The sequence below is a fragment of the Typopeltis vanoorti genome, chromosome 2, assembly GCF_054136105.1.
Source record: "Typopeltis vanoorti isolate ZY-2024b chromosome 2, IOZ_Tvanoo_1.0, whole genome shotgun sequence".
Taxonomy (NCBI): Eukaryota; Metazoa; Arthropoda; class Arachnida; order Uropygi; family Thelyphonidae; genus Typopeltis; species Typopeltis vanoorti.
This window is the reverse complement of record NC_143550.1, coordinates 184,159,414-184,186,735: the sequence shown is the minus strand read 5'-3', so window position 1 is coordinate 184,186,735 and position 27,322 is coordinate 184,159,414. Positions and strand designations below refer to the sequence as shown.

At 36.0% G+C, this 27,322-nt stretch overlaps 1 protein-coding gene across 1 annotated transcript in view; it reads right to left on the bottom strand.

Moving 5' to 3' along the window:
• Positions 1 to 521: 521 nt before the first annotated feature.
• The window catches only part of LOC150109719 (protein lifeguard 2-like), a 212,207-nt gene continuing 185,406 nt past the window's right edge, over positions 522 to 27,322 (bottom strand). The window contains exons 11-12 of the mRNA XM_090409858.1: positions 17,799 to 17,846; positions 522 to 963 (exon numbers count right to left, since the gene is read on the bottom strand). Coding sequence (XP_090265984.1) covers positions 802 to 963; positions 17,799 to 17,846 — 210 coding nt within the window. The 3' untranslated portion in view covers positions 522 to 801. The remainder of the gene's footprint in view (positions 964 to 17,798; positions 17,847 to 27,322) is intronic.

Below are 27,322 nucleotides of genomic sequence, written 5' to 3'. Positions count from 1 at the left end.
TAAAAATGTATAGATAGAAAATTTTTAAAATCTGTATATAGATTTATTTAAGATGTATATAGGTGCACTAATCGAATCAGGGTATAGAAAAAAATGACGCACTAATCGAAAATGCACTAATCGGGGGATTACTGTATGTATGTATATATATATATATATATATATATATAAAAGAAGACAAAATTAATTCATTTTTGTTCTAGGTGTTTTATCAGAACTTTCCAGACTTCCCTCATATATCTACCAAATACATGAGCTCAAAGATTGGCCTGAAGGGAGGAAAATTCCACCACCTGAAACTAGCCAAATTAGCATTTCCTCAAAAATGATTAATAAAGTTCCTTCTGTGATGAGTTTGAACTTAGATCTCTTTCTGAGACAAGTGACAGTGAAACTACTAAGGAAATGTAGAAATTGTCAGAAAAAAATAAAAAAATACTGGAAACAACACTGATTTTGAAAACATTTAATATTTGCAATTGATTATTTACAATATATCATTATATATATATATATATATATATATATATTATATACACAAACACACACATTTAAGTTGAAAATCTGGTACTTCTACTGGTTAAGAATATTAAAAACAAGTTCTAATCAAATTTTACACTTTTTTTCTTTTTTTATCTAGGAATTAAAATCCCAAGTTGTGTCTATAAAACTGAAATAAAAAATATTCTGTCAAGCCATCATTTTTAGTAAATGCACCATATTAAATAAAGTTACAATGTGACTTCAAAATAGAAATGTTAATCGATGGCATGACCAGCTTACAATAACCTACTAAAAATTTCATTTCCTTCCTCCCCATCCAGCACCACTGAAAAGTGACAAAACAAATAAGAAAACATAAACAATGTCAAGATACAACTGAAGTGCAGCAAAGATGTGCTCTTCTGGATTCAGCTGGTATTTCTTGCCACCCATTAGCATCTGTGTATCAAAAGCTAGAAACTGTAAGAAAAATATGTTATCAGGGAATAGGAAGATAATTAGAATGAATAAAATAAAAATAATCAAAGACATCAAAATATTTTAAATTTAGAAATTCATAAACGTAACTGTTTATGAACAATTATAAATAATTTGAAAGCATTATTTAAGAACATTATTTGCTCAAAAACAAATGACTTTCTGGCATTCAAGGAAATAAAAATGTACAGAATAACTAAATAACTTTATTTATTATTATTTCCAACATTTTGCCAAAGCCAAATTGGGATCATCAGGACATAATATATTAATATCAATAACTGCACACAGGCAATACATCGGAAAGTGAGAATGAACAGGAGAAATACTGGAAGGGCTATAGTCCCAAATAACCACTGTACTGGCTTGGACATGTATACGTTCATAATTATATGGATGTGAAATGTCCATTGAAATCAACGTAACCATTGGATATTATGGAAAATATTATATAGATATGAAGCATTTATTTTTGATATATTTGATCAGTATGGCTGGTTGGATGGTTAATGTTTTCCAAATGTTGTGAAGGAGTCCTTGGTTTCTATTCAGTGTGTTTGAGCAAATGACCTCAGAAGACTCTTCGAATAATCTGTCAAAGTAATTCTCTTCTAAGGTATGGAAAATGCATATCAATTTACCATGTGACATTCTTTGAGCATATGTGCTATGAGTTCACTTTTTTATTCCCTTTTGTTTTTATCATTGTTTATATGTTTGTTTGTTTTTCTATGGATTACAAAACTTTTCCCAGTTTGACCTACATACATCTTTCTGTAGGAACACAGGAAACTTTGTAAGGTATTAAATGGTTTCAAGGCTGTTCTGATGTTGACTGATTTTAATATGGATTATTTTGCTTGATGCATTGCCAATGTATAGTAAGGATACTGTACCTTTGTAATTAATTTTTGGGTTATGACAGGATGGTTCATCAGAAAATGTTTCTTTAGTACTTTTGTTTTTTGAGTAACCATTTTGGAAGAAATTATTAAATAGAATTTGAAGTTATTTTAATTACCGTATTTTCTGGTGTATAAGACGCACTTTTTTTTACATTAAAAATTCATCTTAAAAATGGGGTGTGTCTTATATAATGAAGGTAAAGATTGTTTCCTCTTTTCAAAGTCATACGCACTCTCTTTTATGTTCCAAGATCTTTGTAGGCGGTTAATGGTGCAATCAAATTGATGTGTGACCTTCACGTGACTTCTAGCATGTCATTGGCTAAGAACGGGGAGTCCCTATTCAAGTTTCAGTGTACTAGCTGTGAAATGTACGCTTTGCGGAGTGCGGTCGGAGTGTGGTTAGATGATAATAAAGGATTGAATGTGTGTAGAAAATGTAGGGAGAATGCGGAATTGAAGTGTATTTCGGATCGTGAGTGTGATATTTTTGTCAACCTTCAGAATGAAGGAAATAGGGATATGACAAGAAACGGCAAGGTTGTACATGAAAATTGTGAGAGTGTGAATGTAGAAAGTGTGAATGATAGTATAAATGGTTTCTCAGAGAACAAAAAAGATGAGATAGATGCAATGAGTGAGATCGCGTTGTTGAATAGTGCGATAGAAAGAGCAAAACAGCAGCTAGAATGCATGAACAAAAGTACACTGAATGAACCAACCAATAATAAAAGGTATGACAGGAAAAATAGACGTATGAATGTGAACATGAACAAAATGAATGATAGAGTGCTGTATGGAGACTCGTTAGTACGAGGTGTGTTAGTAGAGGATTTGACAAAATCGTACCAACCTGGTGCAACCATAAAGGACGTAACTGCGTCTATTAGAGAGCAAAAGGAACGGGTGAAAGAAATGATTGTTGTGGCAGGTACGAATGATTTGAAAGGAGATAAAATGGAAATGATAGAAGACCTGAATGAATTGTTTGAGGTAGCAAAAGAAAAGAGTGAGAGAGTTAGAATGATTAGTCTTTTGCCACGGTATGACAGTGAAATGTTTAAAAGGAGGGCTATAATTGCAAATGACTTTATGCGTGGGTTATGTATGACGAGTGGTGTGGAATTTGTGGATGTGTGGAGTGAGTTTGATGGGCGAAAGGATCTATATAAGATGGATGGCTTGCATTTGAATGGTTACGGTGTAAGAAGACTTGAGAAAGTGTTGCTGAATGTAGTGGATGTGCAAATTCAGGGAAACTAGATTTGTTAGGGTGGGGGAGTAGAGATACAGTCCTTATGGAGGCAGTTGAATGTAAGAATGAATATAATATGCCAGAGCAAATAAGGACAACAAATCTGAGTGGGATAGTTAATATAAGGCATCAAGGTAGGGTTGGGGCTAATGGGGGTATTAAATTCATGTACACTAATACTAGGAGTATTAGGAACAAGAAGGAAGAGTTTTTGGACATGGTTGGCACTTCCAGACCACAGGTTATAGGTATTAGTGAAACATGGCTGACTGTAGATGATATAACTAGTGGGATTGAATGTGATGGGTATAGTGTGTTCAGGAATGACAGAGAGAATAAAATGGGGGGAGGAGTATTGTTGATGATAGCTGATGAACTCCAGCCAAGGAGAATAGAAGTTGAATTGCAGGATAGAGAAAAGAGCACATTTCAGGCCATTTGGTGTGAGATTGTGGCTAGCAGAACTAAATATACAATTGGGTGCTGCTATAGACCAGGTGATGGAAAAAAAGGTGGTGACAGTATGCACAAGCAAATAGAAGAAATGGGTGGAAGGAGGGTGATTATTATGGGAGATTTCAACTATGGTCGAATTAATTGGAGTGAGGAGAGGACACACGGGAGGAAGGAACTGGATTTTATGCGGTTATTAAGGGATAACTATCTGCGACAGCATGTAATGGAAAATACTAGAGGTCAGAGAGTGCTTGACCTAGTAATTACATCTGAGGATTTGGCTGTAACAAATATGACCACATTGCCACCAATCGGTGAGAGTGATCATAGGGTCTTAACTTGGGAGGTGGCTAAAGGTGTAGAATTTTCAATTAAGACAGGGTACATGTGGAATTATCGGGCTGGAAAGTATGACAAGCTTAGGAGTTTGATTGGTTCAGTGCCATGGCATGTACAACTGCAAGGACTAGAAGTTGATAGTGCATGGGAGGTAGTTAAGAAGTGCTTGCATGAAGCAATGGCTGACTGTATACCTAGAGTCCGAATAATAAATCAAGTAGGGGTCAAATGGATGAATAACACCATTAAGCTTGAGTTGCAAAAACAGAAACAACTATGGAGGGAATTTAAGGAGAAGGGTGACCGGCAGGCACATGAACGGTATAAAGGGCAGGCCAGAAGAGTGACGAGTGTGGTAAGAAAAGCAAAAAAGGATTACGAAAGAACATTGGCCATGCAGGCTAAAGAGAATCCTAAACAGTTTTTTAGATATGTAGCAAGTAAAAGGAAAAATGTACATGGCAGATTGATTTTAAAGAATGCCGATGGTAGGGAGGTAACTGAATCAGTTGAGACAGTTGAGTTACTGAGTGAGCACTTTGCAAAAGTATATCATCCAGGTGGTGACATTGCAGAAACGAATAAACCAGTAGATTATACGGGAATTGTGGTTAATGAAGTGGAGGTGAGTAGTCTATTGCATAACCTCAATGTCAATACATCTGTAGGATTGGATGGTATACCAGCTCGTGTTGCACGAGAAGCAGCTAAAGAATTGTCAGTACCCTTGACCATTTTGTTTAATTTGAGTCTCGGGTCTGGGTTAGTCCCGAGCGGGTGGAAAGAGGGGAAAATAGTTCCACTGCATAAAGGTGGTTCCAAGACTGCTGTTGTAAATTACCGACCGATTAGCATATCAGGAATCATTGTCAAGGTCTTAGAGAAAATAGTCAAGAGGAAAATACAAGATTGGATAGAAGAAAATGGGATACTGTATCGGGGACAGCATGGTTTTGTGAAGGGTAGGTCATGCCTCAGTAACTTGCTCACGTATTATAACACAGTGACGGCTGAACTGGATAAGGGTAATGGGTTTACGGTGATTCTACTGGACCTTGCCAAGGCCTTTGACAGGATTCCACATGGAATTCTAATCAGTAAATTGCAGCATATGGGAATGGACATAGGGTTGTTGAGATGGATAGGAGGGTGGTTGACGGAGAGATATCAGAGAGTGGTTTACTCGGGAGTAGAGTCCACAAGACGGCCTGTGACTAGTGGTGTGCCACAAGGATCTGTTCTTGGACCACTGCTGTTTAATTTGTTCATAAATGATATAGGAAATGATCTGAGAGGAACAGTTCATTTGTTTGCAGATGATGCGAAGTTGGGTAGGGCAATAGTGAATGCAGATGACGTCAAAATTTTGCAGGATGATTTGGATAGATTGGAGGTCTGGGCTAAGGAGAATGGATGTCAGTTTAATGTGGCAAAATGTAAGGTTATGCATTTTGGGGTGAAAAGATTGGCGGCAGTTTACTGCATTGGTGGAACCCTGCTCCAGGAAATTGATGAGGCACGAGATTTAGGAGTGTTGGTAGATAAGGAATTGAAATTTAGGGGACACATTGCAAAAGTGACCAAAACAGCTCATCAAATCACTTGGTTGCTGAAGAATACGTTGACAAGCAGAGACAAGCAGGTTATTGTTCCTCTCTATCGAGCCTTGATAAGACCCCATCTAGACTACTGTGCTCAGATTTGGTCACCTAGGTTTCTTCTTGATGGGGAGGAGGAGGAGAGGATCCAGAGGCGAGTGACCAAGATGATAGCAGGTCTGTGGAATGAACCGTATGAGAACAGGTTGAGGATTTGTGGGTTGCAAAAATTGGTTGATAGGCGGAGGAGGGGAGATATGATTGAGACATTCAAATTACTGAAGGGTTTCTATAAAATTAATTCAGAAGATATTTTTGAGAACAGGGCTGGTTGTGGGAGGACTAGGGGACATCCATGGAAACTGGGCAAAAGTGTGGTTAGTAAAGGTGTTAGAGCTGGGTTCTTTACTTTTAGAGTAGTGAATGAGTGGAATGCGCTCCCTGAGTCTGTGGTGGATGCTGTGACAGTGAATGAGTTTAAGGCAAGGTATGATAGATACTGTATGAATGTCAAATAGTTGTGATGAATATGATTTGGGGCCTCCCTCGATGAGTCTAATGACTCCCTGGAGTTGCCCGTAATAATAGTAATAATAATAATAGTAATATCTTATCCAAGTAATCAGTTACCAATGTTTATCAGTATTGAGTTGACTTGTTGAGATATTTTGTGTTAGGTTTTAGGTTTTTTCCAGAAAATTGTATTAAATTTCTTGGGTGTGTCTTATACACCGGAAAATACAGTATATTATATTAAGTTACATTAAATAGAATTTGAAAAATTTCATCATTTTTGAATATATTTAAAGTTCTATTTTACCAGGTTTGCCCATTTTAATGTAAGAGCATGCCTGCAGAACAAGCTCATTCCATCACCCTCAACAAAAATTAGGTATAATCAAAAACAGAGCTTTTATACTCAAAAATGATGAAATGAAAAGAATTTCAAATCCTATTTAATCAGTTCCTTCAAAATGGCTACTGAAAAAAAGGTACTAAAGAAACTTATTTGCTGATGAATCATCCTGTGATAAGCCAGAAATTAACTACGAAGGCATGACATCCTTACTATATGTTGGCAACACATCAAGAAAAATAGCCCAAATATTAAAATCAGTCACAATTAGAACAGTCTTCAAACCAGTTACCACCTTACAAAGTGTCCTATGTTCCCCTAAAGACAAAGTTCCATTTTATAAACATTCTGGAGTACACAAGCAGTACTTGTATACTCCAGAATAATAAATTTAGTTTCATCCTTTATCCAAGTGTGAGCAAACAAGTTTGCGCCTGAAAATATCTTCAGGACCGAGGTAAGGTAGTACAACACCAGGCAACTCATAGTAAAGGTGGCCAAGCTACCATCACTCCTATCTCAGCATCTCCCATAACGCAAAACACATCTCCTTGCGGATATGTATAATGTTATGCATTAAAGGAAGGGCCACTACCCATACTGGCTCCCACTGATGAGACCTCAATAAAGGTCGAAACCAGTATGGGTAGTGGCCCTTCCCTTAATGCATAACATTATACATATCTGCAAGGAGATGTGTTTTGCATTATGGGAGATACTGAGATAGGAGTGATGGGGAACAGCATGGTTTTGTGAAGGGTAGATCATGCCTCAGTAACTTGCTCATGTTCTATAACACAGTGACGGCTGAACTGGATAAGGGTAACGGGTTTACAGTGATTCTACTGGACCTTGCTAAAGCCTTTGATAGGATACCACATGGAATTCTAATCAGTAAACTGCAGCATATGAAAATGGATATAGGGTTAGTGAGATGGATAGGAGGGTGGTTGATGGAGAGATATCAGCGAGTGGTTTATTATTGAGGAGTAGAGTCCAAAAGACGACCTGTGACTAGCAGTGTGCCGCAGGGTTCTGTTCTTGGACAGCAACTGTTTAACTTGTTCATTAACGATATAGGAAAGGATCTGAGAGGAACTGTGCATCTGTTTGCAGATGATGCAAAGTTAGGTAGAGCAACAGTGAATGCTCAGGATGTCAGAATTTTGCAGGATGATTTGGATAGTTTGGAGGACTGGGCTAAGGAGAATGGATGTCAATTTGATGTGGAAAAATGTAAGGTTTTGCATTTTGGGATGAAAAGATTAGCAGCAGTATATCACATTGGTGGAACTGTACTCCAAGAGATCGAGGAGGCCAGGGATTTGGGAGTATTGGTGGATAGGGAGTTGAAGTTTACAGTGGCAAAATCAGCTCATCAAATCACTTGGTTGCTGAAAAACACTTTAACGAGCAGAGACAAACAGGTTATTGTTCCTCTGTATCGAGCCTTGATAAGACCCCATCTAGACTACTGTGCCCAGATATGGGCACCAAGTTTTCTTCTCGATGGGGAGGAGGTGGAGAGGATCCAGAGACGAGTGACCAAGATAAAAGCAGGACTATGAAATGAACCATATGAGAACAGGTTGAAGATTTGTGGGCTGCAGAAATTGGTTGATAGATGGAAAAGGGGTGATATGACTGATACATTCAAATTACTGAAGGGTTTCTATAAGATCAATTCAGAAGATATTTTAAACTTTTTAAAATATCTTCTGAATTGATCCATTTCCCACTACCAGTCCTATTTTTGAGAATAGGACTGGTAGTGGGAGGACTAGGGGCCATCCATGGAAGCTTGGTAAGAGTGTGGTTAACAGGGGTGTTAGAGCTAGGTTTTTTAATTGGAGAGTGGTAAATAAGTGGAATAAGCTGCCAGAATCTGTTGTGGGTGCCAAGACTGTAAATGAGTTCAAGGAGAAGTATGATAGATACTGTGTGAATGTTGAATAGTTGTTCTTGACATGATGTTGGGCCTCCCTCGATGAGTCTAAGGACTCCTTGGAGCTGCCCATAATAATAATAATAATAATGTTATTATCATCATTAAGCATCCATGGAGTCAAAGGACTCATCTGCGGGAGGTCCTACTCTCACACACCTCATCATACTTTAAGTTCATTCATTGTCTCGCCACTCACCACACTTTCAGGCAATGCATTCCAATCATTCTACATGCACACTTGGATCAAGGATTAAACTAAATTTATAATAAACTTACTCTTCACCCAACTGCTCATATGCTCCTTATACAGCGTCCAGGGATAGCTTTTTGTTGTTCCTATCTCCAGCCATTCTATGAAAAATCTCATCCACATTAATCTGGTAATTACCCTTTACCAACTTATGTCTCAATCATGCCTCCCCCCCACCTCCAGTAGGCACTGCATTTTCTGAATCTGTCCTCATACTCCACATTCAAGAGACCTGAAACTGACTGAATCATTTTTAAATCCTCTCCAATAATTATTGTTCTTTTGAAAACCAGGCAACCAAACCTGTGCCCAGTAATCCATATGAGGTATAATCAAGGTACAATGGAATCAACATTCTAACTTCTACATGTGAGTGTTCTGTGTAACATTGCCATAATCCACTGTGCTGTCTCCAAAATTTCTGATTCCTATCCACCATCACCCCAGATATTTCATTTCCTTTACCTCCTTTAAGATAGCTCCACCAGTCTTATACTCTGCATCCCAAATTTTAAAACCTTACACTGAACTGGCATTCCCACTCATTTGTCCATTAACCCGGTCTATTCAAGTCCTCTTGCAAGACTACAAGATCTGTTCTAGGAATACACTGAATATTTGGTTTTGCTTTGGTATTTGGCATCTTCTTCAAATATTCAGCTTCAGCAGCAGAAAAATTTATGCTATATGCATCATTACAAATGCAAACAATCAGATAAAACCTTCCCTTATCTTGTTGTACGACCATCCACAAATGACTATATTATGAGGCATTAAAATTTGTCTTAAAATATTGAAAAAGAGTACAGTTCTGGCCATGAATAATAAAAAGGCAATAATTGGAAGTTTTAGAATTCATATATGGATTAAAAATTTGCAAAATGTAAAATATGAAAGCAACAAAAATATCTGGTCGATATAGAAAAATGGACGTACACATCTCTGATTAATCATGCCAAAGCACAATCATAGTAAACAATTTGTAAAATAAAACAATGAAACTGAAATATCAAACCAATAAAAAATCTTAAAAAAAAATTAAAATTAAAAAAATCTAAAATAATAATAATAAAAAAGTAAATGACAAATTTTGGCATTGCATTATACTACAGCTGAAATGACTGCTTTGGATAACAGGCCATAATGAACTGTTCAAAAAGAAGGTTTTCCAAGGCTAATGAGAATACTTCTTCTGCAGTACAATATCTCTCGGAAAAAATTTCTTTCTGTACCAGTGTATTCATTGCAAGAATTTTTTCAGAAATATTTATGAAGATAATACCAGACCTAGACTATTCCTAGAATAAGTTTAATTTACTAACTACTGGTGTTGTACTACCTTACTCCAGTCCTGAAGATACTTTCAGGCGCAAACTTTGTTTGCACACACTTGAATAAAGGATTAAGCTAAATTTATTATAGTGTAACCAAGTGAAAAATAAATTTTCAACATCTTTCTCTAAATCCAGAGTAATTTAATAAAAAGGTGGCCTACTCTTTGGCAACTCTTATAGGTAGAGATGACCTTACAAATGCTTCTGCCTGGTATCTCCAACTCTGGGCCTAGCTCCCACTGAAGAGACCTCAATAAAGGTCGAAACTAGTCTGAGTAGTGGCCCTTCCCTTAATGCATAACATTAGACATATCTGCAAGGAGATGTGTTTTGCATTATGGGAGATACTGAGATAGCAGTGATGTTAGCTTGCTCCACCTTTGCGAGTTGCTGGTGTTGTACTACCTTACTCCAGTCCTGAAGATACTTTCAGGTGCAAACTTTGTTTGCTCACACTTGGATAAAGGATTAAACTAAATTTATTTTAGTCTAACCAAGTGAAAAATAAACTTTCAACTATTCCTAGAACTGCTGACAAATTCCTTTTCCTACATCATACTTTACTGCAAATTTATTTTGATTAAATCCATAATTATTCTCTATATTTCACAATTCAAAATAGAACTTATGCTATTATTTTATTTTATTTGAGGAAATAAATGAAATATTTTTTCTGAATTTTATGTTGTCTTGTTTTTTAATAAATGTTCCCTATAAAATTAAATGGCAGTTTCATTATATTGAAATGGAGGATATTATGAATCCACACACAGTTTATTGATGAATGTAAAAACTTAAGCTTCAGTTTATTAGAGAGCTTATCAGAACATAATCTTCAGAACTGGAGTTGCCTTGCAGTGAACTACTTGCAGTATACCACATGAACTCCTCCTAGGAGTCTGTTTAGTGCAATTAATGTGGTTTAATAGCATGTGGTATAGTTGCCTTTTATTAGTGCACTGATTAAGTTTCACGTGCCTGACAGCTGTTTGGTGCTGTTGATTCTTAAACAGAGACCAATCTTCAAATTTTCCAAGTTGAATAATCTCAGAATTCCAAGCACTCTCTCTCAAAAGTATGACAGAGGATTAAAATCATCTTGGTGGGTGCATAAAAAATATTATGGATCCATTCATATTTTCTAGCCAAATGTAGAAAGAAACTTAAGTTTCTTTCTAAGTTTTGAAAATTTACTGGAGCTTATGAGAAGGTTATGTTCCCATATATTCTAGTAAATCTTCACTTTTAAGAAACTTAAAGGCCTTTCACTTCTAAAGAAACTTTTAACTTTCTTTAGACGTGAAAGGTCTAATAAGAGCACTAATAAAAGGCAAATATACAGATTGCTTAGGCAGTAGTTGTGTCTTAAGTAGTCCAAGCTAAGGCAACTCTGATGCTGAGGACTGCATTCTCATCAGTTCTCTGGTCAATTTTCAAAACTTTCAAAGTTTCTATTTAAGTATATAGACCTTGCTAGTTCATGAATATGTGACTAAGATTTTATAATTCAGAATACCAGAATATGATGATAACATATTTTAATTGACAAACACAATATTTCATCCTAATTGCACAGGATTTTCAGAAGTAAACATACAAATTAGTAATTAAACTAATAGATAAAACAGTAATATAAAATTTAAAATATTTCTAATAATTCAAAACACTGTGTTTGTGTGTTTTTGCATTTGCATGTACGTTTGGCTAATGAAGGCTAGGATGTACTCAAACAAGTTAATACATAAGTTAATATTTAGATGTTTAGGATCTAATGCCATTTCCAAAGATTCACAGATTTTTCTCTCCACTATCATAGCAACAGAGTAATAGTTCCAATTTATCCCTTAAAACTTGATGTCTCATTTGTGAAGCATCTTGTGGGTTAGCTGAAGAGAGCACATGTGATGACATAGATGAGGCTTCACTCCTATGGTATTCAATATTTCGAATGTGTTCTTTAATATACTGTTTAGTTGATTTTTCTGTCCATCCATAATAAGATGGCTGGCAATTCACCATAGCCAATAAACACTTGAATATTGAAGTGGGCTAAGTTGAAGTTTTGTGGATCAGCATAGTGAATATTCTGCACCAAACATATTCTGTGAAAGAATACTGAATTAAATTTTGTAAACAAATATTTTTTGGAAAAGAAAAAAAAAACATTAAAATTTTTAGCAATTTTTAATGTTTTTATCATATTTTTTTCCCTCCAAAACATTTGTTTATAAACTTTAATTCAGTATGTTTTGGCCAGATTTCAAACCAAATATTCAGTATCCAGTGCTTCAGCAAAATCATGGTTCTGGGCATATTCTACTCCCCACCTCTCTCCCCAACTTTGCATCATCTGAAAAACAACTGTATACAACCAATCAAGCCCTTCTAATGTTATTTACATCCAAATTAAACAAATTTTCTCATGTGTTCCCAAGTGTCCCCAAAAGACTTATATAAAAATTTAAAAAAAAAAAAAAAATGGAGGCTGAGGAAGCTATAGACTTGATACTTATGCCAGGATAGGTTAGATTGGAAGATTAACCCAAGAAGAGAGAACCAATCCTAGTTGGCAACAAGAATTTCATCAAAAGTGGAGTGGGGTTGAGATGAGCTTGCAGGCACAGTCTTTCTTCTAGGAAATGAGAAAGTATTGTGTGTTAATACCACTAACTTTTATATGTTGGTGGTATTAAAATTCACCAGGTTGTTCTCACTCCACTTGATAATGGCAAGATCAGTGTTTAAGGCATTCATTAAAGATCTTGAAGCATGAATAACCGATTAACAGAGGATACTGTCATCAGAAAAGCTATGCATTGGATGACAGAGAGAGAGAGAGATCATTGATGGATAGATAGAAAGTATAAAGTGTAGGCGACAGCATAGAGCTCAGGATACACCAGCATTAATTGAAAGGAAACCATCTATTATGACATGCAATGAATAACTAGACAGTGACTAAATAATTGGTGAGTCTCTATGGAGTGAAGCAGTGAACTGTTGATGACCTTTTACCTTATTTTTGAGAGTACTGGAGTCAGAGCAATAGTGATAGTGGGATGGGTGACTTCTATCTGCTTTTTTATTGGGAACAGACTGGATAAATATAAAACCTGCTTATAGGCAGTGTTGGATAGATGTCAGATAAGTGTGGCAGCTTGAAGAGATGAAAAACAATAGGTGTGAGTTCTAGAGCACAAGCTTTTAGTATACCAGCAGAGCCAGGAAACACTGATGTACCAAGTATTTCTCTGATATCCTTCTGGTGAAAGTTCAGAGGAGCATATTATGGATAGTTTGTGGAATGGTGGAAGGCAGTCTCTCTTGGTCATTCTATATGAGAATTGGAGGAAAAAACTGATGTCAGGAGGTCTGACTTATCTCTATAGGAGATATTATCACTGTACCATAAGGATATGAAAGATATGGAAATCTGGAAGGGCAGAAGTTGCATCACATAGCTTTGGTGAGGATCCAGAAGGCTGTGTTGCCATTTGGACAAGAGACAAGCTTAGTGCATTTGGCCCTTACAAGTTCTGCAATTAATTTGTTGACAATTTATTTTTTGCAGTTGTTACGAGCTGTGTAAGGTGAATGAGAGGGTGGAGTTTCTGACTTGAACCACTGGGTGTATGCTGAATTTTTGGCTTGGACTGCTTTGGCACCATCAATTGTTGGAGAATGAGGGGTTTGGATAAGTGTCGAGGATTACGAGGGGAGTGGAAGGAAAAAACTTATATTCCTGCAAGAATAATTTCTGTTATCAGATCAAGGCATGTGCTAGAATCAGAAGAGTGGAAAAAGTAATCAGAAGGAAATGAAGCACAAGTCTGTTCAAAGGTCATCCCATTTGGCACAGTCATAGTGCTACATTTAGACTATTGTGTGAAGATCTGGTCTCCGAGATTGTGCAGATATGGTGGAGAAGATGCAAAGGAACATTAAAGATATCAGAACAGTGGAATGGAGATTATGAGAAGAGATTTAGAACTTATAGACTGCAGATTCTAGTCAACAGGAGAAATAGGGAAGATATGATAGACCTAAAAACTGATGAAAGGATTATACAGGATACTGGTAGATGGAAGTTTTCATTTTATGGAGAATGGAGAGAGGATGAATGCAGTGCTGAAGTCCTGCAGCATCATCCTAATTTTAATCAGAAAGACTGCTTTCCCTTTTGGGACGGTTTCATTCTCATCAGACATCAACTTTTTTTTTAATCAATTAGCATCTCACTCAACATTATATTGCTCATTCTTTATATCAGCACAAGGCTCAAATTTAAAAAAAAATCCATTGTTAAGATTATATATTGTATACATATTATATATTATATTATATATACATTGTAATTCCCAGTCTGTCTGCCACTGATGATGACCTATTAATTTCAGGAGAAAATATGAGACAATAAAAGTTTACTTTTATATTTGGATTATAATCGCTTCATTTATTTTATTCATATGGGGTTCCCCATTCCTCATACATCCTGTAGGACTGGTTGAGCACTCCTAATGAGGGATTAAGTATGTATTTATGAGTGTAAATCTTGTGTGTTCACGGGCAGGTCTGCTTGTTCCAAGGGACGAAAAACCAGAGTTTCTGGGTGAAGAAACACTCTACCTCCGGATGAGACTGGCTAACTCACCTTTACTCAAAAGAGACCAGATAAAGGTTCTTCACGTCACGGACGGGAATCAAACACAGGTCTTTCCGACCAAAGAGCTTCGCCTATACTGACTGAGCTACGGAGGCTCTATTGTGATGACATGCTTATTGGTTTATAATTTGCCATCTCTGTCTTAAAGCCTCCTTTATGCAATGGAACTATTTTACCCTCCTTTTATTCTCTTGGAACTATTCCAAAGGTGTGACTTAAACAACCCAGTCAGAAGCTGAGACTTCTTTTGTACATTCTTGTAATAAACAGGATTATATCCCATCTAATCCCATGGCTATATTTGAATTGATATTCTCCAATATTCTAAGTACTTCCAATTCATCTTCTATTCCCATGTTAGAAACTGACAAGTGAACAGAGGTTGATGAATTGGACAGTAACAGAGGTATGACACTGTAGGTGCAATCTTCACTTAGGTAATATGGATCCTTGCAAATTATTCACTCAATAACTCAACTGTTTCATCTGCATCTGTCACCTTCCTGCCATCAGCACTTATTAAGGGTTATCCTTCCAAAGCCATTCTTCCACTTACTTGTCTTGTAGTGAAAAACCTTTGGATTTCTGCTTATGGTGATATGATGTCTGCATTACTTCCACCTTAGTATCACTACCTCTGGGTCTGGCTCCAATTGACGGAACTTCAATAAAGGTCAAAACCGGTCTGGGTAGTGACCCTTCCCTTAAGCATGGCATTATACATGTCCGCAAGGAGATGTGCTTTGCATAGTGGGATACTAAGGCAAGTGATCAGAACTTGTACCACCTTTACCACGAGTTGCCCCGGTCCTTAAAATACTTCAGGTGCAAACTTTGTTTGCTTACACTTGGATAAAGGATTAAACCAAATATATAATTGGTAGCATAGCCAAGTGAAAAAACTTCCATCAACCTTTCGATTTCCTTTGATTTTCTCAGCTCATTTCCTCTTGAAATCTGATTTTGCCTACCTATTATGCCTATTATGGTGGTTATCCTTGCTTACAATTTTACTGATCACTTTTCTCCTTACATGCTCTCTAGAACATTTTTTTTTTTTTTTGGTAGCTCCTGCTTCATGATACTACTCATCCATGTAATTCCATGGACAAGACAGAAATCATACACAGATGGACAAGATACTGCAGTGAACTATATAAAAATCAATTAAATGATACTGCAACAGAAGTACTCAAAGAACTAAAAGCAATCTCTCCACCAGCAGAGATCTTTGAAAATGACATCTTGGAAGAGGAGGTGAATAAGGCTATAAAACATCTCAAGAACAAGAAGAGTCCTGGAAATGACAACCTAATAGGCAAGATGCTAAAATATGGGGGAGAATCAGTTGTAAAAGGAATACATAAGCTATGTAATGAAATATGGAGATCAGGGTATGCTCCCGAAGAGTGGAAAAAATCGGTCTTGGTTGTTCTTTATAAGAAAGGCAGTGCTTTAAAATGCACCAATTACAGAACTATTGCATTAATGAGTCATCTTGGCAAAGTGCTGATGAAAATACTAACAGAACACCTGAAGGGGCATATGGAGGCACATCTTCCAGATGAGCAAGCCAGATTTCAACAAGATCGAAGTACAGTGCAACAAATACTCGCACTGACTAATAGCAGAGAAAGCTCGAAGAAAGAACAAAAAGATATATTGCTGTTTCGTGGACTTCCAAAAAGCATTTGATAATATTGACCAAAATATAACATGGGCTGTCTTGGAATCCTATGGTGTGGACAATAAATTGATCCGCCTGCTGATAGATATCAACAGCCAAACACAAGCAAAAATTAGAATAGCAGGCGAGACTGGAGATTGATTTGCCACTAGTCAAGGAGACCCAATATCACCAATCATCTTCATCACACATCTGGGAAGAACACTAGATAAGATTAAAGAAGGTGGAGGCATATCAATAATTGGCATGAGAATAAACTACCTCTGCTTTGCAGATGACATCGTCCTGATTGAAGAAGATGCAGCAAGGCTGGAACAGACATTGCAAACACTATGAAAAAACTAAAACAATGATATTCGGGCAACAGGAGTCACTGAACAGAGTTACGATAGACAGATTTCAACTAGAAAATGTGGAACACTTCACATATCTTGGATGCTACATGACGTATGACTTGGAGCCCAAAAAAGAAATAAAAATTAGAATAGCCAGAGCAACAACTATTTTAAAAGCCATGGACAAAATATGGAAGAGCCGAGCTATAAAGATGCAAACTTAACTGCGCATTGTAGAAACCTGTATCCTCAGCAGCATGCTCTATGGATGCGATGCCTGGGTACTCCTGAGAGAATCTGAAAGGAGGATATTGGCATTTGAGAGGAAGTGCTATAGAAAGATCTTGAGAATAAGCTGGATACAGAAAGTGAACAATGAGGAAATCTACAGATGAATACAACCAAAAGAAAACCTGATCCAGAAAATAACCAAAAGGAAACTACGTCTATTTGGCCATATATGTAGAATGAATGATGAGAGAAAATTAAAAACGTTGTTGTTAGGAATGATTGAAGGAAAGAACAAAAGAGGAAGACCAAACAGAGAATGGGCAATGACATCGTCAAATGGTGCGGAAACTCTATACACAAACTGAGTCATCTTGCACAAAATAGAATGCAATGGAAGAATCATATCAAGATGGCAGCAGACACCTTTGACGGGCATTGGACCCATGGTTGTTGTTGATGTAATTCCTACCTGATTTATTCTTCTGATCATAGTATAATTTCATTCAGGATGTTTGAACAACCCTTGAGTAGGTTCCATGTCCTTGTAGATTCTATACCATGGCAATGCTTTGAGCTGCCTCTTAAGCTTGCTTTAATCACAAGCCCTATAATTCCACGCATATCCCCTTCTTAAGTTAAAATTCCATGTTGGATAACTTTCCAAGTGAAGACTGCATAATCACTCTCTCCAAACCAAGGCAACGTGGCTACCTTGGTTATGAAGAGATGTTACCACAAGATCGGACACATACAAACTCTGAGTCTCCTCTGTCATACCATTTCAAGTAATTACCTCTTAGCACGTGAATGAATTTTGTTTTTTTCCGTCATAATTCCAAAATTCAATTCAATGAACGTGTCAAAATGTCTTTTTAATTCAACCTAGCTAAGGATGAATAACTTAGAAAGAATGCTTTATATTTAAGTACATTAAAATTTATTGAAGAAATGTGAACTTACTGCCATGAAGAAGATTGCTCCTAATGCTGCATAAATAGTATCAAGAATCTATAAAGAGAATATTAATAATAATAGCTGTTATACCACATAAAAGACTATAATGAAGAATAGAAACTTTTACTATTTAGATTAAATATTATTTGGCATGCTGTTGTAAAATCTCTCATGATATGTGACTTCGTAACTTATCATGTTCGTTTTTACGTTTTTTGTTTAGGAGAATGTACTTAGAGAAATGTTAATTTTTGTAATAATCTTGCAACGAGCCTTTGTTAAAGTAGTGGCTCATGATGTTATCATGTAACGATATTAACTCATGTTAAATCAATAAGTCTAATTATAAAAATAGTGAAGAATTTCAGGAATTGTCATAGATGGAAATTTCCAAAGAGGTGTGAAGAATTCTAAGAATTGCCATGGATAGAGAATTCCAAAGACTCACGAAGAATGATGTCAGCATGTTTGAAGGGTCAATGCATGACCATTTTCAAGAGACGCATGCATGTACACAAGGGAAGTACGAATGTATATAAGGCAGGTTGTCGAGGAGGAAATTTGACTTGGGGTTTTCTAAGCCTTCTCTTACCTGGGTCTGCTGTTACGTAAGGTTGTTGTCGGGAATTGAAGGAGAAGGAAGTTTGTCTTAGGGTTTGCTAGTCCTTCTCTTACCTTGGGTCCGCTGTCGGAAATCTAAAGAGAAGCGTTGTGAGTTCTGAGTCTTCTGCCTGGGCCTGTCAGCATGTGAGAAGTATTGTGTCAATCGTCTTGAAAGAAAGAAGCTGTACAATGCCAGCAAGTTAAGGGGCCTATACAGCAAAGAATAATAGACAATTCGAACAAGGAAGAAGTTCAGCAGAAAATTCAGAATGAGTCAGCAGACAGAAAGAAAGACAAGAAGATTTCCTCAATGTGTGCTGAACAAGAATGTATATTAAGAGTATGTTTATGAGATAATGTATAATTAGGCTTAAACAAGGTATGCCTTATATTCAGTTAATGTTATGCTAGACTGTGAATTGGATTAGAATTGAGAACAGCAAGAGAATTGTAATGACATTGTATATACATGTGAATCATTCTGTAAATATTTTCTTTTGACTTAATTAAATGGTTTGTGAAAAACACATTGGATTAATTCTGTCAATGCACTATCTTAAAAAATTCGAACTTGCATAAGATAGAAATTTATGGGATTTATAATTAAACCACAACTAACATTTTAAAATCTCGCACTCTATATATAGTCGACTGGTGCAGTCATAAATGAAATAAATTTGTTAGACTATAGAGTGTGGGAAACAGGATATAGTAGAAATAGATAGATGTGGCAGGCCATAGCTAAGGCAGCCGACCACATTCATGAAGTTTTAAATAAGAAAAGAAATTAAAGACAAAGTGGGGTAAGAAATAAAATAACACATATTATAACACTGTCATTTCATTCCCACTATTACGGTGATGAAAACGAACATAAAATGACATCTACGTGTAGAAGAGAGTAGTGATAGAGGCACAAGCCATAGTTGTGTGTATAATGTAAGCAACTTAAGTCATATATTTCTGTTCTATGTTACAGAATCAGGGAAGAGTTATAGAGGAATCATTAAATAGTTCTCTCTCACTACTGAGGACTTACAGAATTTTATTTGCATTTTTTTATGGACCTACAGAAAATCAAGTCGGATTTTGGAACTTCTGATTTACTAAATAGCCCTTTCTTAGTAATCAAAGTAGCAGTAAAGTTGGTAGCAAGTGCAATTATGCTAGATGAGCTTGCCCTTTGTGTTCAGGTTGGGTGAGTTTCTCATTGCCTCTGCTGATGAAAAGCATCTTTCAAACAAATATTTCATTTTGTATAGTATCAGTGATGCATCAATCTGTTCTGTCACAAGTATACAAGGTGTTCAAGTATACAATTTCAAATACATGACTAAAGGTCAAAGTTATATAACTGGGAGGAGACCTCTAACATAGCTTTTTAAGGAATACAGAGAACCGACTGGGGCTTTGGCTTAACGTCCAATCCTCACCTTCTCATGGTGTACCCTGTTAAGTATCTACCTGGATACTGAACCAAAGGATGGACTGGCAATTTGGGATTTAGCCGACCAAATTGTATTCTTACTGGCATAAATCACAAAGTAAAATGATGGTACAACATGAAAGAATTTCATGCCTGCTGGGGAAATGCCTGGTAAAATAAGCCCCCCTCCCCACTGTTTTTGTCAGGGAACCAGGGCAAACAACAGTGAAAAGTCAGCTACTGGAACAAATCCAAGATCATGACACAACTCAACATCAACAGAGTTCAAGATTGGTACTACCAACATAAGAAACATCAATGAAAGGAAATGGAATTAGCAGAAGAATTCAATAAGTACCAAATCAATATAATAGGTGTAACTGGAACAAATACCTACAGAAAATTGAGTCAGATTTTGGAACTCCGGATTTGCTAAATAGTACTTTCTTAGTAATCAGGTAGCAAGTGCAATTATACTAGGTGAGCATACCCTTTGTGTTCATGTTAGGTGAGTTTCTCATTGGTCTCTACTGATGAAAAGCAGAGACAGCGAAACAAATACAAATTGTTATAGTCAAGCACTGACAATCAGGGAAAATAGGGAGTAGCTATAGCATTCAACATCAAGTACAGTGATGTGGCAAATTGCATAATAGAGAACTGGACAATGAAACTTACCCACAGAAGGTTTTACCAAGGAAGAAACAGAGAAATTTTTTGAGGCACTGGAGAGGGCAGCTGACTCATTGAAAAGGAAAAGTTAGTCCCTGTTGGAGATCTACACAGCAGAGTAGGAAATGATTACTAGACACATAGAAATGTTTTGGGAAAATTTAGAGAAAAATTGCAAAGCTAATAATAATGGTAAATATCTGCTGAATTTCTGTTCGGGACATGGATTAGTTATTACTAACACCATGCTCCAACATAAAAATGTCTACAAACTCAGATGAAGAGAAGATGAAAAAAACAAGAAAATTCTTATTGAATATGTTGTAGCCGATAGTGATGATTTTGAACTGGTTCAGGACACAAGAGTATATAAAGGATTTGAAGTAGGAAGTGATCACTATTTAGTTCTGAGCAGGATAAAATTGAATTTCATATTGAAAAGAAGAGTGTGTAAGAAAGTTTTAAAATGAATCAAGGTCAAGCAGTTTTCAGAGGTGAACTGTAGCCTCAAATATAGAAACCTCATTGAAGAAAAAAAAAAGAAACATTACAATAAAAAACAAACTTGACAAAGGTAACTAAAAATGGAAACACAAGAAATGAGAAATTCCTCAAAATAATTCATTCTATGCAGTTGCGGCTGTCTGTTCATTAAATTGAATATCCAAATATAGATTCGGTGCAATGCTAAGTTTGAACAATGCTGGATGCTGTCATGTTCTGTTGTTTACATACACATTGTCTGAGGTCTGACTTGGGTATATTTTTTATCAATGATGACAAAGCTTGGTGTAGAATTAGGCCCTAGTTTTTGTTGAATTGCGTTGGAATTCTAAGCATGTTTGCAGATTCTTTAAATTTCCTTATATAACAATTTTTTTCAATGTAAGACATGTTTGTTTTTTTGCCAGAGTACATTATGGCCGGTGGAAGTTGTATGGTATGCTAGGCCTGATTTGTATTCTCTTCTTTTTTGCACGTTTTTTTGGTGTCCATTCATGCGAATTTCCCCTGATCTTCCCATCTGGCCTACATAGCAGATGCCACAGGAACAATGAATTTTATATACACTTGGTTTTTTTTAAAGGACGATGTGAAGGTTTTGGAGGATGTAGAAATCTTGAAATTTTTTCAAGCAGTAGAAAAGCCACTTTGATGATTTGTTTGTTTAGTAATGTGGTCATTTCATCTGTAACATTCTTGATGTATGGAAGCGTGATTGCGTTCGTGATATCTTGCTTTTGTGAGATGCTTGTAGTAGGTATGTTGAGGATTTTTTTGATTGTCTTAGGTGCATAACCATTTTTTTTTTTTGAGGATCTGTGTTAAATATTGAAATTCTTCATTTCTTTGTTTTTCTGTGCTGGAAATATTATAAGCTCTGTCCTTCAAGGTTTTAATTAAACCTATTTTTAAACCTATTATGATTTTTTTGATTGTCTTAGGTGCATAACCATTTTTTTTTTTGAGGATCTGTGTTAAATATTGTATGGTATGCTAGGCCTGATTTGTATTCTCTTCTTTTTTGCACGTTTTTTTTGGTGTCCATTCATGCGAATTTCCCCTGATCTTCCCATCTGGCCTACATAGCAGATGCCACAGGAACAATGAATTTTATATACACTTGGTTTTTTTAAAGGACGATGTGAAGGTTTTGGAGGATGTAGAAATCTTGAAATTTTTTCAAGCAGTAGAAAAGCCACTTTGATGATTTGTTTGTTTAGTAATGTGGTCATTTCATCTGTAACATTCTTGATGTATGGAAGCGTGATTGCGTTCGTGATATCTTGCTTTTGTGAGATGCTTGTAGTAGGTATGTTGAGGATTTTTTTTGATTGTCTTAGGTGCATAACCATTTTTTTTTTTGAGGATCTGTGTTAAATATTGAAATTCTTCATTTCTTTGTTTTTCTGTGCTGGAAATATTATAAGCTCTGTCCTTCAAGGTTTTAATTAAACCTATTTTTTGCGAATTTAAGAAATCTTCCTGTGTTGGTGGGTTTTCTATAGATGGAGAAGGATAATTTATTATCTTTTTCATTGACTTCTGTTAGGATATCAAGAAAGGGAAGTTTTTTATGTTCTTCTTGTTACAAAGTAAATTTTATGTTGTTGTGTATATTATTCAAGTAATCTTTGAAAGCAGTTAGTTCCTCTGTTGTTCCTAGCCATATGATGAAAATATCGTCTACATAGCGTAGCCAAATTTTCGTTTTTTTATGATAATTGTTTAAAGCATTATTTTCAAAATGTTCCATATATAGGTTAGCTAAAGCCAGGGAGAGGGGAGAGCCCAGCCCATAGCCAGTCCTCCTTTTTGTTCCCAAAATTTATTTTGATACATGAAAAAAGTATTTTTTATGCAATGTTTTTTAAGTTCTACGATGTCTGGAGGAAAAAGGTCTTCAAGGAGATTCACTGTCTCATTTCTAGGAACATTTGTAAACAGGTTGATTACATCCAAACTTGTTAAGGTGTCTGAGGATCCTATGCATATATCCTTTACTTTCTCAATAAAATGTGCACTGTTCTTAATGAAAGATGTTGTTTTTCCTATGTGTAGTAAAATCATGTTGGTGAGGTGTTTTGCCAGATTTGAGGTCAGAGAGTCTCTTCCATTCACTATTGGTCTTAAAGGAATACCTATCTTGTGTATTTTTGGAACACCATATCCATTGGAACTAATGGGTGTTTTGATTGTTCTTTTTAGAGAGTTCTTTTTAGTTCTTCAGTCCAATTGGGTATCTTTTTTATTAGATCATTGGTTTTATTGTGAGCTCACCAGGTGGGATCTCTGTCTAAAGGTGTATATGTAACAGTATCTTCAAGAAGAGTTTTCAATTTTTTGTTATAATCCTCTGAGTTCAAAATTACTGTTGCATTCCCTTTATCCACCTTAATTATAATGATATTTTTGTCTGATTTTAGTTCTTTGATGGCTGTGTGTTCCGTGTAAGGTAGGTTCCTGGGTGGTAATTTGCTTTGTAATAGCAATGCTGTGCTCTGTATATGGATGAGATCTGATGTATCACCAGGCAAATTTCCTATTCCTTTCTCTATTTGAACTATGATGTCAATTTGTGGTAAGTAGCATGGTGTTAAAGTGAAGTTGAAACCTTTCAGAAGTAGATTTTTTTCAGTTTCTTGATAGGACTCTTGAAGAAAGGTTAATTACTATTTTGGAGTAATCTAGATGTTTTCTTTGTTTTTCTTTTCCGTGAAGTAGTACATTAAATTACGTTTCTTTTGATCAGAAATCACTGCAGCTTTGTTGTATGTGACATTGTCAACATTGTTTCACAGGTCGGGCAGAAGAGATGTGGCTAACTCATTGTGTAGAGTAAATGTATCTTGGCTTATTTGTGCTAGTTCTGATCTAGTGGCTGTAATCCTTTCTCTCAAAATCTAACTGCTTTCAAAGATTACCTGAATAATATACACAACAACATAAAATTTACTTTGGAAAAAGAAGAACATAAAAAACTTCCCTTTCTTGATATCCTAATAGAAGTCAATAAAAAAGATAATAAATTATCCTTCTCCAACTATAGAAAACCCAACAACACGGGAAGATTTCTTAATGCGGCCTCACACCACCACCCCTCGCAAAAAATAGGTTTAATTAAAACCTTGAGGAACGGAGCTTATAATATTTCCAGCACAGAAAAACAAAGAAATGAAGAGTTTCAATATTTAACACAGATCCTCAAAAAGAACAAAACTGTTATGAACCTAAGACAATCAAAAAAATCCTCAACACACCACTTACAAGCATCTCACAAAAGCAAGATTTCAAGAATACAATCATGCTTCCATACATCAAGAATGTTACAGACAAAATGGCCAAATTACAAAACAGATATAACATCAAGGTGGCTTTTCTACTGCTGGAAAAAAATTTGAAGAGGCCTAGTATACTATACAACTTCCACCGGCCATAATGTACTCTGGCAAAAAACAAACATGTCTTACATTGAAAAAAATTGTTACATAAGGAAATTTAAAGAATCTGCAAACATGCTTAGAATTCCAATGCAATTCAACAAAAACCAGGGCCTACTTCTACACCAAGTTTGGTCAGCATTGATAAAAAATATACCCAAGTCAGACCTCAGACAATGTGAACGTGAACCACAGAACGTGACGGCATCCAGCATTGTTCAAACTTAGCATTGCACTGAATCTACATTCGGATATTCAATTTAATGAACAGTTAGACAGCCACAACCGCATAGAATGAACTATTTGAATAATTTCTAATTTCTTGTGTTTAAACTTTTAGTTACTTTTGACTCCTGAAGATGTAAGTCAAACGACTTACAAAACTTGTCGGGTTTGTTTTTTGTCATTTATCTTAATAAACATGTGGTCCAATTACCAAAATCTTTCTTATGAACTGCTAAACCACAGAAACCTTCACATACAAAAAAAGAAAGAATTTGAAAACAAAAACCTTGGAGATTCAATGACAAATCCTAAAGAAAACATCGACTGATTTAGACAGACAGGCATGTGGTGAGATTGTTTATAAGGATAAAAAAATGAGAACTCCATGGAAGTTAAAGAGGCAGTGAAGAAAAAGAAGAAAGCATATCAAAAGTTCTTGGTAAGTCGAATTATGCTCTTAGAGAATATATAGAAAAATGTAAGAAAGCGAAGTACTGTGTGCAACTAGCTAAACAAAAAGTCATGGGAAAACTTTGGTAAGAACACAGAAAATAAATATCAGGAAGGTGACAAAATATTCTGGAGGCTATTGAAAAACCTTAGAAATGGAAGAAAAAGTACTGTAAAAGGAATGAGAGATGATACAGGTGATATGAAAACTGAAGATAATGATATTATAGATGTCTAGAGTAATTACTTTGAAAGATTGCAAAATGAAACAAGCAGTGTCAGCACAATGATAGAAAACTCACAACAGGCAAGCAGTCGGGAATACATATACAGGGTGTCCCAAAATTCACGCAAGATTTAAATTTAGCGCCATTTGTGCGGTAAAGTGTTGCCAACGAGAAAAAAAAGACAGCGTGACAGCTGACAGTTCAGGGTTATTAAAAATGGAGCGCTACACAAAAGAACAATGAATTTTCATTGTTGAGCAATATTTTAAAAATAATGAAGGTTTGGTAGCTATAGTTTGTAATTTTCGTACAAAATATGGTCGGAATAGTGATTTAACTTCATCAACTGTGAAAAGATTAATTAAAAAATTCAAGGAAACTGGATCAATTAGTGATCTTATACACTCTGGCCGCCCTTCAACAAGTCATTCAACAGAAAACATCAAAGCAGTTCGTGAGAGTGTTGCTGAGAGTCCAGGAACTTCAATTTGGCACCGTGGTCTTGAATTGGGCATTTTGAGAAGCTCTCAACAGCGTATTCTCACGAAAGATTTGCATCTTTATGCTTACAAAGTTCAATTGACTCAAGAACTGAAGCCTACTGACCCCACACAGCAAAGAGAGTTCGTTGAATGGATTATGGAACAATAACAAGTGGATGCTTATTTTTTAAACAAAATCATCTTCAGCGATGAGGCTCATTTTCATCTTGATGGCTTCGTTAATCGACAAAATTGTCGCATTTGGGGTTCAGAAAATCCACGAGTGATTGTTGAGAAACAAATGCATCCACAACATGTCACTGTTTGGTACAGATTTTGGGCTGGAGGCATCATCGGTCCATTCTTCTTCGAAAATGCAGCTGGTAAGGCAATAACAGTTAATGGTGCTCGCAATTACTGCATGAGTCATTTCCTGGTCGTGTAATTTCCCATTTTGGTGATCAGAATTGGCCACCCAGATCATGTGACTTAACACCTTTGGACTTTTTTCTTTGGGGTTTTTTGAAGTCTAAGGTTTATGTCAACAAGCCCACAACCACCCACGCCTTGAAGGAGGAAATTGAGCCACATTTATGCAAAACGGTCATGGAAAATTCCGACAAAAGAGTGCGTATGTGCCAGCAAAGCCGTGGAGGCCATTTACCTGATATGCTATTCCATGCATAACCCTATACTGTATACTTTATGAATGAATAAGAAATTACAATTTTTAATTAAAAACCTATGTTTTCTATCAAAATTACTTCTTGCGTGAATTTTGGAACACCCTGTATATACCTAAAGTAGAAAACTCATCAAAAAACCTGACATGTGGAAAGGCAGATGGAGTAGATGAAATTTGGTCAGAAATGTTCAAATATGGAGATATAAAAGCTATACAGTGGCTGCATTGCGTAATTCAGAAGGCATGATCAAAGGATTGAATTCCAGAGGATTGGAGCGGAGCTCTCATAGTACCAATCCATAAAAAGGGAAATAAAACTGAATGTGAGAATTACTGAGATATTTCCCTACTGAGTATTCCTGGCAAGATTTATACAAGTATACTTGAGAAATGGCTAAGAAAAATTGTGGAAGGGAAACTTAGCAAAGAACAAGCTGAATTCAGGAAAAATAGAGGTTGTCAGGATCAGATTTTCACTTTAAGTCTTGACAGTACACCCCTAAAGGTACATGTCAGAAATTTGATGATGATGACAAACAGCTGAGAAATCTTAGGGATATAACAAGATCTGTATTTAAGTTTTGTTGATCTGGAAAAGACATATGACAAGGTGCCAAGAGGAAAGCTCTTCAAAACACTACAGGTATATGGTGTAAATGGGATATTATATCAAGCAATACTTAGTCTTTATTTAAGCTGTAAGTCAGAAGTTAGAATTGAAGGAGGTACAGGAAGATGGTTTGAAGTAAAATCAAGTGTGTGACAAGGATGCACACTATCTCCACTGATATTTATTATCTATATGGATCACATTATGAA